The 15,762-nt window shown below is 32.7% G+C and overlaps 1 protein-coding gene across 1 annotated transcript in view; it reads right to left on the bottom strand.

Moving 5' to 3' along the window:
• LOC114879405 (protein rhomboid) overlaps positions 1 to 15,762 on the bottom strand; it is a 500,898-nt gene that overhangs the window by 86,109 nt on the left and 399,027 nt on the right. Inside the window, exon 6 of the mRNA XM_046286803.1 lies at positions 3,155 to 3,272. Within this exon, the coding sequence (XP_046142759.1) occupies positions 3,155 to 3,272 (118 nt within the window). The remainder of the gene's footprint in view (positions 1 to 3,154; positions 3,273 to 15,762) is intronic.

Below are 15,762 nucleotides of genomic sequence, written 5' to 3'. Positions count from 1 at the left end.
AATTAACGAATGTCTACACTATAGTGCCCCTCTATATATTGCTAATATTTCGAAAATAAAAATCACTATTCTCGTGAATAGATACTGGTCCTCATATTTCAATGAATGAAATTATATCTGTCTACGTTACATGAACAGACTACCCGAACAAAGGTTAAAACAGCGACAAACATTTCACTCAGAAACATAGCACTAAGCTTTTCTAAATTGTTGGTAATATTTTCATTTAGAAACAGTACAATATATGGTAGCATGTGTCGCTTCCGTAATTGCAGCTTACAGCGCGGGCTATATCCGAAGATTTAATTAACGAGCTATGTAGCTCGATCGGAAAACGTTGCATGTATATCCCGCTTCGCACCTGAGACCTTTCGCATTTTCCTTTCGTATTTAAGAAATTCTATGAATTTCCAAGCTTTTAAGCACGTTTCAGAGGAAATCGTTGCCCTGATTGTGGATTTCAAGTAACTCGAGGAATTTTCTTTAATAAGTTGAAATTGTAAAATATAATAACTAATAGAAACGATAATCAATAATTGTGTTCGTTGTTGCTCATTCGTCAATGCTTAACTCTTTTATACGTCTTTTTTTTTAAGCTAACCCATGTATGGAGGATCATGTATAAATTACGCATATAAATTAGTCGATTCAACAAAAATTAAATAACATTTAATTGTAAACAAGAGCAAGGATAAAAAAGATATCATTAAATATTTTGTGACATAATAAAGGTTATTATATGCCCCTCGAAAGTGGGGCACCTTAGCTCCCCTTTATTTGGCGCTGATCGTGACACACGTTCAGTAAAAATCAGTAATTCAAGAAGTTGCTAATTTTTAAAAGAATATTCAAAAAGCTGAAAATGACTGCTCGCCAATTGAAATTACTGATTTTGATATTTCATATCCAATTAAGCGATGGTGTTTACCGATGCGAATCGTGGCAAAATGCTTTGGTTAAAAATTCATTGGAACATCAGGGTCCAATAACTGGTAGATACGATCGGAAAAATTGGCATAAATGGGGATTAATTATTTATCTGAACAAATGTCAATGCAAGGATTGAAAATTTTTTATACAGAAATCGTCTTTGTTAAAAATTGATCGATTGTATGCATATGATGATCACACCTACGCAGCCTGACATCAAAGAGACGCGATTATACTTTATATAAAGTGCATATTGTTCTACAAACAGGATATTCTCGGCATAAAGGGTAATTGTATGAACTGATAGCTTTCAGGAAAGGGAAAAAAAATAATAAAGAAATTGATGAGCTACGTGTATGCACTATGGTCTCGATGACACTTTAAACATTATTGATCTACCATCGATAAGAAATCGGTATTAAAATAAACATAGTTGGATAGAACACTCTATGTAACATGTTTTAATGTCTAAATATACTTAACCCCTTGTTTAAATGTTTATTTTAATAGCCCATTAATTATCAACGTCAATTTCTATAATAATTAAATAGTCTATTTATTTTAGTTTGAATATATTTCAAAAATCATTTCAATATCTTTAGTTAATCGAAGAAAATAAAAAAGTATTAAATTTTATTTAAATAAATGCATTTTTCGGAAATATTTAATAAAGCAATGTACAAACTGTAATTAAAACACGAATTCGTAACAAGATTAATCCACAAAAAATTATACAAATAATTTAGTTTGTTAGTAAAACCTGTAAAATTTCGACAAATAAAGTATAAAATAAAATTATTTCATTTGATAAAATTTCACTTGCATTTTATTTTATTTGAACTTTGTAGGATTAAATATTTTAAATATATCTTTTCTATATTTTACCCACCTGTGTTAATAACACAGTCAGTACTGCCTGTACCTCAAAAAAGGGCACTTAGGGCAGCACAGGACAAGAAGAGTACATATTTCTGTACATACCCTCACGACATGTCGGCTTTCTAGATTTACGAGAGTTTATGCGACTGTTTTGACCAATAATACCCACCGGTCAAAAGTACATACCAATTAAGGTAGGGTCGTGGTGGCGAATCTAGGGCACGCGTGCCACAGATGGCACATGAACGATTTACAGATTCAATTTTTTCCTAATAGCTAGCATAATTGCTGATCGTAATTAATTAAATAAATATATATAAAAAAAAACTGCTTGACACGTCAGACAGTCAACAGTCTTCCACCACTTACATATAAATGTATACGCGGGAAAAGAATTAATATTGAATAACTAAAAATTTCATTATTATTTTCTAAATTTCCTTTAATATTAATATCGTCAAAATTTTCCTTAGGAAAGGAGCTTTCCTAAGGAAATATTCCTTGGGAGATATTTGGGAATTTTTGGTATGCACACATAAAAAGGTCGCCACCTTTGAGGTAGAGCATAATTTGACCCGCATTCCTTTCAGATGCCTTCTTCTGGGGCACAGTACATACCACTGATTACAATAGCCGAGGCTCATGAAACAATAAACAACAATTTCAAGCATTTACAAAAGAACGAAGAATTTACTTGATTGTTTAACATTGTAGAACGCAAGTAATCTATGTAATTACTATCGTGCATTATACCTCGTAAAAATAATGTTGTTCGTATTACATGTATCGCGGTGCAATTTAAAGTAGAGCGAGAAACAATGGTTTAGCATAATAACGCCTGTTATTCCAATGTTACGGGAACTTTTATGGCATTTTACACTTTATCCCATAAAGTTGTACGTATGGAATGGCGCAGAGTCCGCCGCATAATGTAAACCAAAATTAACGGCCACGCTTTACACAACGGATTCTCCGCGTAAGTGAAAACAAATTCACACTGGCAAATTTAATAAACGCGGTAAATAAAAGAAGAGAAAAAGAAAACAAGGGGAAACCTTTTTAGCGTGGAAAATACAAGACGCGACGATATTAATCCTGACACGGTATTCGAACAGAGAAAAAGATACACGCGCGGCTATCAAAGGCATTTTTAATAAATAACAAAGCGCGGATCTACGATCTTCCGCTTTTTATCTCTACAGCCGTGATACACCTTTCCCCTCTGTGTTTCCATTAAAAATTTATTAGTTACAGGTCGCGTGACGGGATCAAAGCTCGAAAATTATGTATATATGTATACCAAATTACATATATGCATTGCAAAGAATAATCTCTGTTTACTAACCTCCACGAGGGTGATGAGGATGATAAAGAGAGGCGGTGGACAACAGGTGTAATGATCAGCGTAGTATTTCCGGTCCCTTTCCTCCGTAAGGAATTCATCGCCGATCATGCGGACCATCCTGCAAACAAGAACATAGCCCATATTCACTTCTGTGTATCATTTTATAGCTGAATAAGTATTTCTGTTACTAAATTATATTTATAACAATTGATCGCCATACAATGGATTTATATACATATGACACATTTGCTAAATTGGTTAATTCTAAAACATAAAAAATAAAGAAATTGATAAAATATAAAATTTTTCATAGGTTTAAAAATTAGAGTAACCAAAATCATTTGCAGGGTAGGGCAGGTTCCTTTGAAATATTGAATTTCTGAAATTTCGAAAATTTAGAATTATAAAATTCTGGAATTTTAAAATTTTAAAAATCTGAAATTTTGAAATTTTGAAAATCTAAAATTTTTTAATTTTGGAATGCTGGAATTACCAAGATCTGAAATATTGAAATCTCGAAAATCTAAAATTTGAAATTTCGAAGATCTGAAATTTTGAAATCCCAAAAATCTAAAATTTTGAAATTTTGGAATTCTGAAATATCGAAAACATGAAATTTTGAAATTCTGGATTTCTGGAATATCGAGAATATGAAATTTTGAAATTCTAGAATTCTGAAATTTCGAAACTTTAGAATCGTACGAGACCCAATCTAAATCCCACCCTACCCCCTCCACTAGTTACGTTAATGTGTAACATATTTTCCTAAATTATTCCAAAAAAAACAGTATCGCCATTAATCGCCACAAAATGTCGTTGCTCGATACCACAAGAAGAACAGCAACAGCTCTTCATAAAAAAAAAAAACATCTTTTACCCTTTTTTTCAGACATCGGCACGTGGCAGGTTATTAAAAACATGAGTTCACACCAAAGGGTTTACTTGCTTGTTTTCTCGTATTTATCGAGCGATCATTCGTGAAGATCGCGTATTTGCTCGTGTTCCGTGTACATGAAAATTCACTGTGCACATCGAGTAAACATTCGCAAAGAACGCGTGTTTGCACTCGCGCGTCCGTTTGGCGCACACGTTACCAAAGCGGGAAAAAATATTTCAACTTTGATATTAAATGTATCGATACGTCGTATCAGTTTAACAAATCGGAAAATTTTCTGCCACAAAAAGAAATATGTGTATCAGTATTTCATGCAACAGATTCTGCTGCCGATGAAATATCACTTTCAATATCATAACTGTGCATACTATTTACAATGTACGGGGGCTAAATACCAGAATATAATCAATATCCACGGTAATATTAAGTAGAAAAGTTTTGCTCGAATCGAATGCTCATAAATAGATAATGTGTGTACAATCAAAATCAAATCGAGTTTTCCTAAGGAAAATTTTGACGATATTAATATTCAAAGAAATTTAGAAAATAATAATGAAATTTTTAATTATTCATTATTAGAAAACTTGGTATACCAATAGCTGAAAAGTACGAATAAGAAAGTTAATAATTAATTCAAATTTTCCCGCGTATACATTTATATGCAAGTGGTGTAAGGCCTCAGAGATCTATATGCAGTAAAAGTTGGATAAGTACCCGGGCAGATCCATTGGATAACTACCCATTAACCATCTACATCACTTGGGGGGATGAAAAACTACAAAGCTGGACAAGCGAATAACGTGGCCTGATCTGAATTGGAATATCGATGAGACGATACTAATGTAACAACACAACTTTTTGATTTTTAGTTTCTTTTTCAGTGAAACTTTTATTAATGTAATTGTGAGGTTCTTCTGATTAAAACGAGACCAAACACGATATAATTTGGAGCATATTTATTTATTACCTTAAAAGGGAAAAAACTTCAGTTTACAGAAAATTACTCGCTAAATAAGCAAATATACTTTAAATTATATCGTGCTTGGTTTTATTTTAATTAGAAAAACAGCATCATTACATTGGTAAATGTTTTATTTAGCAAAAATAAAAAATAAAAAGGTTCCTCTTTCGCTCTGTTCTTTTTAAATTCGGCAATATTCAAACGCTAGGCTCGAACCGTTTCTAAGAACCGAAAAGACATCTTCGTTTCATAACTACCCTGTTTCTGTTCCGATTTTCGGGTACTTATCCAACTTTTACTGTGCATATATGTAGGCTCCCTTTTGCTACATTGTCATTTTCCCCCTGGATATTAAAGGGGAGGGTGGAAATTCAAAATATTACCATTATTCCCGGAGAAGCCTGATTTGATCACGAGTGTACAATATAATATTAATAAAATGATCATAAAATATTGCAATTATTACAAGCAAAATGTAAGATATGGCAACATTTACATTGCTTAGACATCTCAAAAAATTGAAAGTTTGTATTTTCATCGAAATTAAATTGCTCAAAAATTAAGGGTGCTAACCAGGAGCGGTTAGTCCTATTTGGAACTTAACTTTCTATCGGGTGATTAGTGATATGACGGTCCTTAATTTTAATTAATTAGGCTTCAAATCCAAAACCGGCCCACTGAGAATTTTCCCAAATTCCCAATGGCTAATCCGCTCCTAGTGATAGCAAGAAACAAGTTCTGAAATTGTATTCAGTACACGAAAATTTATGTAAAATATTTATGTAAAACAGGAGAACTTGGAGTATTTTTATGAAGACATGTTAATTAAGAGAAAAATAAAGGACATTCTACCATATGGATTAAATTGTTGAGCTATAGTGACAGAATTATTGAAATGATCAGTAGTCGAGGGATATTTTCAAACTAATCGTCGTTGGCCTGCAGCAATTTTCGCGCGAAGGACTATAACAGCGAGCCCTCGTTAAATGTCGCCAGGGGTGGTGAAATAACGAGAAATTAACTTTACCGATTCGACTTTTCCCCGCGAGGAAAAAAGAAGGAGAAACACTTTCGCGCAATTATGACTGATCCCTGCCGTCTACAGTTTCCCTCATTATCTTCATCTGTCTATGTCTGACACACGTCTGGGTCTTCGAACTGATAACAGTAATTACTGTCAATCAACTATGCTGTCGATACGGTACGTCGTTAAAAAGAAATAAACACCTTTCGTTCAAGTCAAGCAATTCTTAATATAACTCTCCCTAGCAATAATATATGTTTCAGACTGAACAGATATATTGGGTGTACAAATTAATTCTGTGATTTTTCTTTTCTTAATTGAAAATTTATTTTTAAAAAACCATGCATTACATAGAATAATACATACAAATTAATTCGAGTATTGCGCCTTCTTAATTACTATTTTAAATTTTAATATTTTTTAAAATTTAATATCCGCGCGAGAATATGATAATTCCAATTATTGAAGCAATCGTTATTAGGATTATTGAGATATAATTAGCAATAATTTTAATTATTCAAGTAATCGTTATTGTTATCATTTTCTCGCACCACTTTTCAAATACACTGAAGCCCAGGAAAATATTCAAATTTAAAATAGTAATTAAGAATTAATTTGTAAACTTAATATCTAATATCAGTCAAAATATAACGTTTATTTTCTATTTTAATATCAAATCCAATCAATAGTCTTTTAAAAATGGTGCGGATCAGCAAATTCAATGATTTTTGTGAGACAATATTTATTTTTCAGTAATAAATAACAGTAGGTAATTATAAGACCACTCTATTTATCAGAGTTTAATTAATTTAATTACGAATAAATCCGTATTTCACCTCGATACAGGGAGAACAGGAAGTGTGCCTACTCGATCGATGATTTAATCCACCATGGCGCACATTTGCAGCTGATTAATTGTTAATAAACATCCACCGTTTACGATGTTCACGCTTAACTTATTTTTTCACATGAAATAATTCCTCCGCTATTACTAGAATTTTAGACCCACCCTGTATATTTACCGGAGCAACTATTCGTGAATTTAACCAACGATATTCTCAAGGAAGAATATTTCACAGGAACCGTGGAATTGTTTAAAATTGTTCAGAAGAAAAGTAAAATAAGAAGATTCGAAACTCGGCTCTTTACGAAAGAAAGAAAAATGAAAGGCGTAAAAAGAGAAGAGACAGTGTATGTACTGCAGGCACGCACAGATGCTTCGTGGTCTCGGCTGTATCTCATGTGCCGTGGAATAATTATGAAGAAATATTGGCCCGTAACTCAGTGCGCTATCCATAACATCTAGCACGTTTGTGGTATCGGATATAAACCATCTCCTTGTTTCCATTGACTCGAGGCAAGGGTAGAAAGCCGTGTGGTTGAACAAGGGTGTACGAGAAAGGAGCAATTAGAAAGAAGCAAAAGGAAGGGAATAGAGCTGGAAGAAAAGATGATATTAAAAAAAAAAAAAGGAAAAAAAATCGGAGGAAGAAAAAGAAGGGAAGGAATTAACGAGAAAGACGAAAGAAATGCGGCAAGGAAAAAGTGGAGCAGAATGAACAAAACAGCTGGTATGCGGAATGAGGCGGGGGGCACAAAGATATTAAAGAAATGAGAATCAAGACTAATTACAGAATAATATAGAGATCAAGGGAACGATGGAAAAGGTCTCTGTGAAGTAGGCTGCGACAAAAAGAGCGGAAGAGGGTCAACAACTGATATTAATAGGGGATGAGAATTATGAAATGAAGAATAATAAAGAAAAGCAGAAAATATATTTCTAACGTGTGATATCTTGCATCAAAATTGAAGTTTTTAAAGGTTTTCATATTTTGACAAATCGCTCTAAAATATCCGATTCTGATTATGAACTCTGTAAATGATTTTGAGCACAGGAGCGGATTTAGATTTCTGGGGCCTGGGGCTGTCAAACCTTTGAGGGCCCCTTGGTTCAAAAATTAAAACTTATTCTAAAACTTATAATAAAAAGAAAAACATTGAATTATAAGGCAAAAAGTAAATGGAAAACTTAGAAGCGGGCCCCTTAGAAAGTGGATCCTGGCCCCCTTAGACCTCCTTTTAATTTGCCACTGTCGAATTTGGTAATTAAAATAAATGAATGGATTTTTGTTCTCCCAAATTTGGAAAAATCACGAATTTTTCAACAACACTTTCAAAACTTGCTTGATCTGAAAAGGTTTTCTTCTACAGAAATATTCCAAACCATAAAAAAAAATTGTGGTTAGTCGGTAATAAGTAATTGTCATAGAAAATCTACTTTTCGTCACACATAATGAATCAGAACAAATCCGATATTGAAGCGCGTGATTCGCAGCGGTTAGATCATGCGGAACACAGTTATTCGCCTTGTTTTTCCAATTGCATATAAATGATGAAATATTGTTGCAATGCATGTTTTCATACCGTTATACGAGGATCAACAAATGTTTCTATATAAACGTTATCTATCCAGTCAACGTGGCCTCAATTTTCTCGATTTTTACTGAATTTATCTATATTAACCAGTTAAATAATACGTCTTATAACTGATCCCTGACCAAATATGATATTAATTTCACTAACTGTTTCTGACAGGATTTAGTCCAGTTTGAAACTCGTATAAATCATGTTTCCCCGTTCTGCACATTTTATAATCCTAAAATCGATACATTGTTATGAAAATATGAAACGAGGAACTATGTACAAATCGAATAAAAAGTATGTTTAAACAAGAAAAATGACAACTAGCAATCAATGGTTGTCGAATATTTATTATAGGTACTCGATATGTGAAGTTAGAGCGAATTCGCTTCTACAGGGTGTTAAAAAATACCCTGAAGACCTCTACACCGCTGGATAGATCGCGAAGAATCGAAGCGAAAAGTTCTGTAGCATTTTTCGATGGGATCAGTAGTTTAGTCACATTTCGTTGTTGAAAATTGAAAAATTCAAAAATTAAAATTTATTCTAAATAAAAATTAAATAATATTTCGTCGTAAAGAAAAAGAGCAACAGTGAAAAAAATTTGACTCAATATTTTTTGATGTAATAAATGGAAGGTTTATAATAGGGCTCTGTGTAAATTGGGGCCCGGGGCTATAGCCCCCCTGAAATTACTCCTTAATCTGGCACTGTTACTGCAACGTGAATAATATTTGAATTAGTCTTGGTTAAAATCATAATTATAAACAGAGTAAAAAGAAAATAATTACAAAGAGAACAACTTTTATATAAAAATTCTGATATTTCCACAGTTTGGTTCGTTGTACTGTGTCAATTTATTCTTACTATGAGAATTAGAATTAAAATAAAAATTTGAAAAATGTATAATACGTTTTTTCTTAATCTAATTACATTGTCTTTTTTATATTAGTATATACATTTCATTTGAAAAATTTTGTTCCTTATTTCCAGTACTACTTGCCATAAATATGTATTCGTTTTCTATTCTTTTGACCATACAGAGGGTATAGCATATCACTTAATAGAATAATAAATAAAGTAAAACGTTAATTACAAATCATAATAAATAGACACTTACGTCTGCTGGAAGGTAATAAGTTTACACGAGATAACTCACGATCCGATTATAGCAGCAACGAAACTGATACTAATTGTAAATTGCATTGTTAAAAACAAGAAAACATTGAAACAGTTCTCGATATTCAGTTATTTGATTGGTTGCTATGTGACATGTAACAGAACATGTTCCATACTACATACATATATCAATTCAATAAAACAGTTAATGTGTTGTGCTGAAGAAAATTTATTGAGAGCACATATTAACACATTGTCAGCCAATCGTTTTATTGCTAATTATACCCCGAAGTATAGTTAGAAACATACACAGGGGTACATTTAGCACTAAAATAATTTAAACAACACATTATTTCTTTATTTAAATTTAAATAAAATATATTAGTATACCTAAAAGTTAAAATTTTATCCATTATCAAGAAGATCCTCATTTTCGTTTGGAGTATTTAATAAGCTTTCTGCGAATATTTCTATAATTTTATTGTATTCTTCTAATAAACAAGTAAAAGCAACAAATTGGTGACAAAAGTCACATTGTCTTCATTAATTACTAATTTTATGATTAATTTCTAATTTCTTTTAGTAAAAATAATTCTGAAAAATCATGAACCTGTTCACAATCTGGGGAAAAAACGAGTTTAATGTTCTTAAGTTTCCAGATAACTGTTTAAATTGTATTGGATACAAAATTTACTGTAGCCTCTAATTATAATACTAATAGGTACACTTGCGATCAAATCACTTTTCCTCAAGGAAAATAGTGGCTCCCACCCTGCCCCATTGGTGGGCCCCGGAAAGAATGACGATGGAGGGGAGGACGTCCTATATATATAGAACAGTGGCCTCGCACCACTTACACATGAAGATTTACGCGGGAGAATTTGAACTGGTATTTATATTATTAATCATATTTCTTAATTATATAATAAATTTTATGATATTTAGTAATGAAAAATTATATTATTTGTTACTAAATCACTTTTCATACTAATACCATCAAAATTAGGATTTTGAAAATTCCTGCTTTATTTTAAATATTTTAATAAACATACAGAAGCGTATTATGTCCCTTCCACAATCAAAGAGAACAGAAAAACACAAAAAACTATTCTCGCCATTGTAACAATTAGAAGTATTGTTTAAACAAAAGTTTTCTCCTGCCTCTATACTTTTCTCCTAATAAATTTTCCCAAAAAACTCTTACATGTTTGAAAATAAAAATTTTCCTCATTTCCAACTATTCTTCAATCGACGCGCGGGAAGGTTTCAGACGATTTCGAAACGTTCTCACAGTTTTTGTTTCTCACGGGTATTCAAGCGGCCGTGAAATGAAAAACGAAATCGTCTTGGCGAGAAATCAGTGACAACGGAGACGGTCAGAAATGCGAAATATGGTCGGTCTGGAAAAAAAAAATGAAGAAGCAAGAAAACGGGCGGGAGGGGGGAAATAAAAAGGGTGATCTCGAATGCAGAGTGGGTCCCCGGTGTGCGCTGACGCGCATGCGCTTGCGCGCGCTCGGCTAGCAGGTCCGTAGGCGCGCATCTAATTGCTAGCGCGCCTCGAGACACCGTAGATCGCACGAGCGATTTCCAATTAGCGATGTGACTGATATACCTGGGTTCAAGGAAACGAGAAAGGGGTCGTCTACTCTGCTTCTCTCGCTTCCTCTATTCGCGAGCACAGGTGGCGTGCTTGACGTCCGCCACGCTTCTCTGCAACGCCGTCTGGAACAAGATGGAACGGGAGGACAGGAGAAAGGGATAGAGCGAGAAATACTCGCTTCAAGGATACTGATTAATTGCATCGGCTAGGTATATTGAACCTTCGTTATTAACCGTCACAATGGCCGAACAGCTACGCTAATTGATCGAGCATACGGAAAATTACCGCGTTCCGGATCCTGAGCTACTTCAATTTTATTTTTTATTTTTTTTTATTTTTTCAACAATTTGTGATTAGCAAAGTAATTGTTGCAGACAAAATTTATCTACTTGAATGAAGATCCGTAATTCACGACGAACAGACAGATTCATTAATCTTTTTCAAAATAATCATAAAATTAATCGTTTATTTTGAAAGTGGGTAAGTCCGGTTTTTAAAATTCTTTTTTATTTATTAGCAATTTATCATTATCCAAAATAAACGATCCAAATAATAATTCTGCAATTTAAGGTGCATTGTTAAATATTGTTTAACAATGTTAAGCATTGTTTTTATGTTAAATATTTTATGTAAAAATAAATACACTTCATAAAATAGAAACCCAGTTTTCATAACTGCTCTATGTATATCGTTTCCTAATCATAACTTTTATGTATTCCGCTCTTCATTTTATAGAAAAGTTTCTTCAGGAATGATTTCTACCAATTTAAAAGAAAAATAATACAAGAAGCCAATAAAATTTAATTACGAGATTAAATGCAGTACAACGCAGAAAATTTTATTATTAAACCGATAAAGCACGAAAAATATGAAATTTTTTCCAAAATGAAGGAATTTCAACAGAAAGGAAAAGGTTCGGCGAGAATTCATCGTTTTCGCGCAAACGTTAAATAAAACAGCGGGGTAAATTGTTTGAAAAAGTTGACTGAACTGCTTGCGAAGTTACTTAACCAACTCGAAATTCCGAAGTTCTCGTCCAGACGATCGGGTAAGTTATCGCGTCACGTAATACCGCGAACGAAGTCACAGGGGACGAAAACCAACCAAGATGTAATCGTTCTTTTATATTCTCAACGCCGGCAACTGACTTTTCCTCGTTTCTCCGAGTTTCCTTGCTTCTCGACCACAGACAGTGCATAGGAAAACTAAATATGTACACAGTTATATGCATTCTTGCTCAACTACGATCCACGATGCTGTCACGCACATTTTTATTAGACACTTTTAAAGTCACATAATTTAAAACATTTTTTATTTATTTATTTATTTAATTTATTTATCTGTTTGCATTAGTATTATTATCAGGGCCGGCTTTAGTGTCTGTTACCCTGGGCGAAATCTTCGGTTCCTCCCCCCTACCTACCCACCCTTAAATTGCTTAATAACAGTGTATGCATATAATAATTTTTCAGTTCGAAGATGGCATATTTATTATTATGCGATTTTAATTATTATTTTATATGTAATTAGTCATATTTTTGAAAAATTGTATTATGATGGGTTACTGTACTGTAGCTGTCAGTGTCAATCTTCTTATCACTTTCTGATATTAACAGTAACATATTTAATTCACACTTACATAATTACGTTTTTTACTTGTAAAAAAGGATCGTAGTCTTAAAATTTTCTAATTTTTTTTTGCACTTATTACACATTTTGCTGCGGATTTACTACGAACTACGTGTCTTTATAGGTTTGTCTGAATTGTGGACACGCAGGTTTTCCGAAGTAGCCACACGTACGAGGGGAATGATACTTCCCCAAGAATCGCCTGCCTACTTATCCACTATACCGTGTCTTGATACGAGGAATTCTGAGAGATAAGTAGTCCCTAAACCGATTTTACTCGTCCCTGATCAAAGCGGCCATAGAATCGAATCGTTCGATGATCATCTACTTCCCCGGCAGATTGAGTATCTAACCCACATACACCATTTACAAAATTGCATATGTATACACCTATAAAGTGCACAAAGCGGATCAACGAAAGCTGACCATCTTTTATCATTTATTGAACGTGTCTATTCGAAACATAATCACAAGGAATATTGATCACGTTTATATTAAATATTTTTAAGCATATTAAATGCACACTTTTGTTAATGCGTCTCTACATTTTTGCAGATAACTATTAGAAAGTAATTATTTATATATTGGATGCACCAATTAATTTGTTGCCTTTAGCGCTACACCTTCTTAATTACTATTTCGAATTTGAATATTTTCCCACGCTTCTGTGTATTTAAAAGTGGTGCGAGAATATAAGAGCAATAATAATTAATTCAATAATTGGAACTACCATGACTTTTAAAAAATAAATCTTCAATTAATAAAAAGAAGGTACAATATTAATTTATAGACTTAATACTAATTGGAATTTCTATAGAGCAAGGAAAATTAATCATTAATTGATTTGATAGCTTTAATTCATACTCAAAAATTACAAATTCAATAAAATAAAGAATTAAAGAAAAAGAAACATAATATTATTAAATTTATTTATACCTTTTCTGCAACATTGCTAATAAAAGCCACTTATAATTTATTGAAAAAATATCGTAAAGATTCCGCGACATATTTATGTCGTTATTTCGTCAAAGCATTTTAAAATGTTATTTTCAATGCCTACCATCGGCTACATCAAAGGGAGTCGTTCTTAAAAAGACCTCTGTCAACAGTTTATTGAAACGTGTGACACGTATGTTTCAAATGGAACGAAGTCAAAAGAAATTTTTATTTTTGTAACTAGAAACATGTTTTACACCAGAAAAATATCGGTAACTTTATTAAAACATTTGATTAGATATTAATTTAATTAAAGTCCGATCAATAATGTTTAATAATTATTTTCATAATGAAATGTAAACATTTATTTTGTTACATTTAGTTTTGAAGGTATAATACATATGTACATACTAAAAACAGAAGAAAACAATAAATAAAAAAGAATGTTTAAAATATTTGGAAATAAATTGAAATTTTCACCCAATACTTGAAGATAAAATTTTAAGTACTGTGAATGTTATTACAGAATATTTCTTCAAATTATAAAAATATTAAATCCAATTTATTTTGCAAATTTTTGGCGATCGAAATATGCAAAATTATTAATTTGGTTATTAAATATGATTATATTTGGACATTGTAGATTTTCAACTTTTACAATTAATTACCCGTTGATTTACTTAATTAGCCATTAGGTGCACCTTTTCATAATATTTTAACAAATACTTTAACCCAGATTTAAAAAACATTCCTCTTGGTGAAAACTTATTTTGCATTTGATGTTTAATAATATTAAAATAGAACCTTCGTTAAAAAAAAGGGGTTGAACGGAGTAGACTAATCTTATGACCCTCTCGATCTCCTACTTCAAATCGCATCGATTTCTTATGAAAATTTTTTGAGAACACAGTGTACAGAGTGAGAACACTTTTAATAGATAAATGATATACACGAGTTATATTAAAAAATTTAAAATATCAAGGTAGTTTAAAGCAAAGTCGAGAATTTTCAAAATTTTGCAATTCTGTAGTGACGTATAAAAAATTCTCTTCAAATTGTAGAATGTTCAGAATTTTTAAATTTTTCCTTAAAGAAAACAAAAATCATAAAATAATCCACCAGAAGCAAGCAAATCAATTACTTTACCCGATACAAAGAATTATTTACAATCCCGACAGGTGTAATTTTTGACCCATGTTTATTAGTCCTCATCCCTTTTTGAACAATTATGCATTCATTATTCAAATATTTAGTCCCGAGACATTCGTCGCGTAGTAATATACCAGGGGTATCCATATAAGCACATATTTCACTTTAGAAATGGAAGGAGAGAGAGAGAGAGAAAGCACCGAGAAGAGGAAAGCGGTAACGGAGAAGGCGAATGAAAGACAGAGGGATGGGAATAGAGGGATAAGGGAACGTGAGATGGAAGGACGTTTGATCGCAGAGGAGTTAGGGGTGCGCCGCATGCCCGAGAAAGCATGAAATTGTGCTCAGGTCGGTCGCGGTATATTAGATTATTAGGACTCGGCACTCGCGCGTGCGCATATCCGGACGTCCTCCAGCTGTATTCCCCTCGGGAGTACAGGGGAAATTTTGCGATAAATCAAACGTAGCCAGGCCACAACTATGTCCGTCGGGGAAACAAGATTTTCACCGAAAACGACCGTAAAATCGTTTAATGCCCTGTGTTTCGAGAAACAGTCGCATGGATCCATATCCACCGACATAAAACAACAATACACTTTTAGGATCCTCTTCCTGATGTCTCTGAATGATCACAAAATTTTCCCTGAGATGCCATTTGCAATTGCATATATTTATTTTTACAAATGTAAATTTTAATTGGAAATGTAAACTATCACTCAAAAATTTGGAAGCTGTCCTTTTTTTCTTTGTTAACCCTTGAACTACGGAGCCTGGGTCAATCGTGACCCCAACTTACAAAGATATTAACCTAAAGTATAAGAATAATTTTTGAGGGTGCAGTTTACAATTTAGAAAATGAAAATAATATGAA

Source organism: Osmia bicornis, chromosome 8 (genome assembly GCF_907164935.1).
Source record: "Osmia bicornis bicornis chromosome 8, iOsmBic2.1, whole genome shotgun sequence".
Lineage (NCBI taxonomy): Eukaryota > Metazoa > Arthropoda > Insecta > Hymenoptera > Megachilidae > Osmia > Osmia bicornis.
This window is presented reverse-complemented; position numbering and strand designations above follow the sequence as displayed.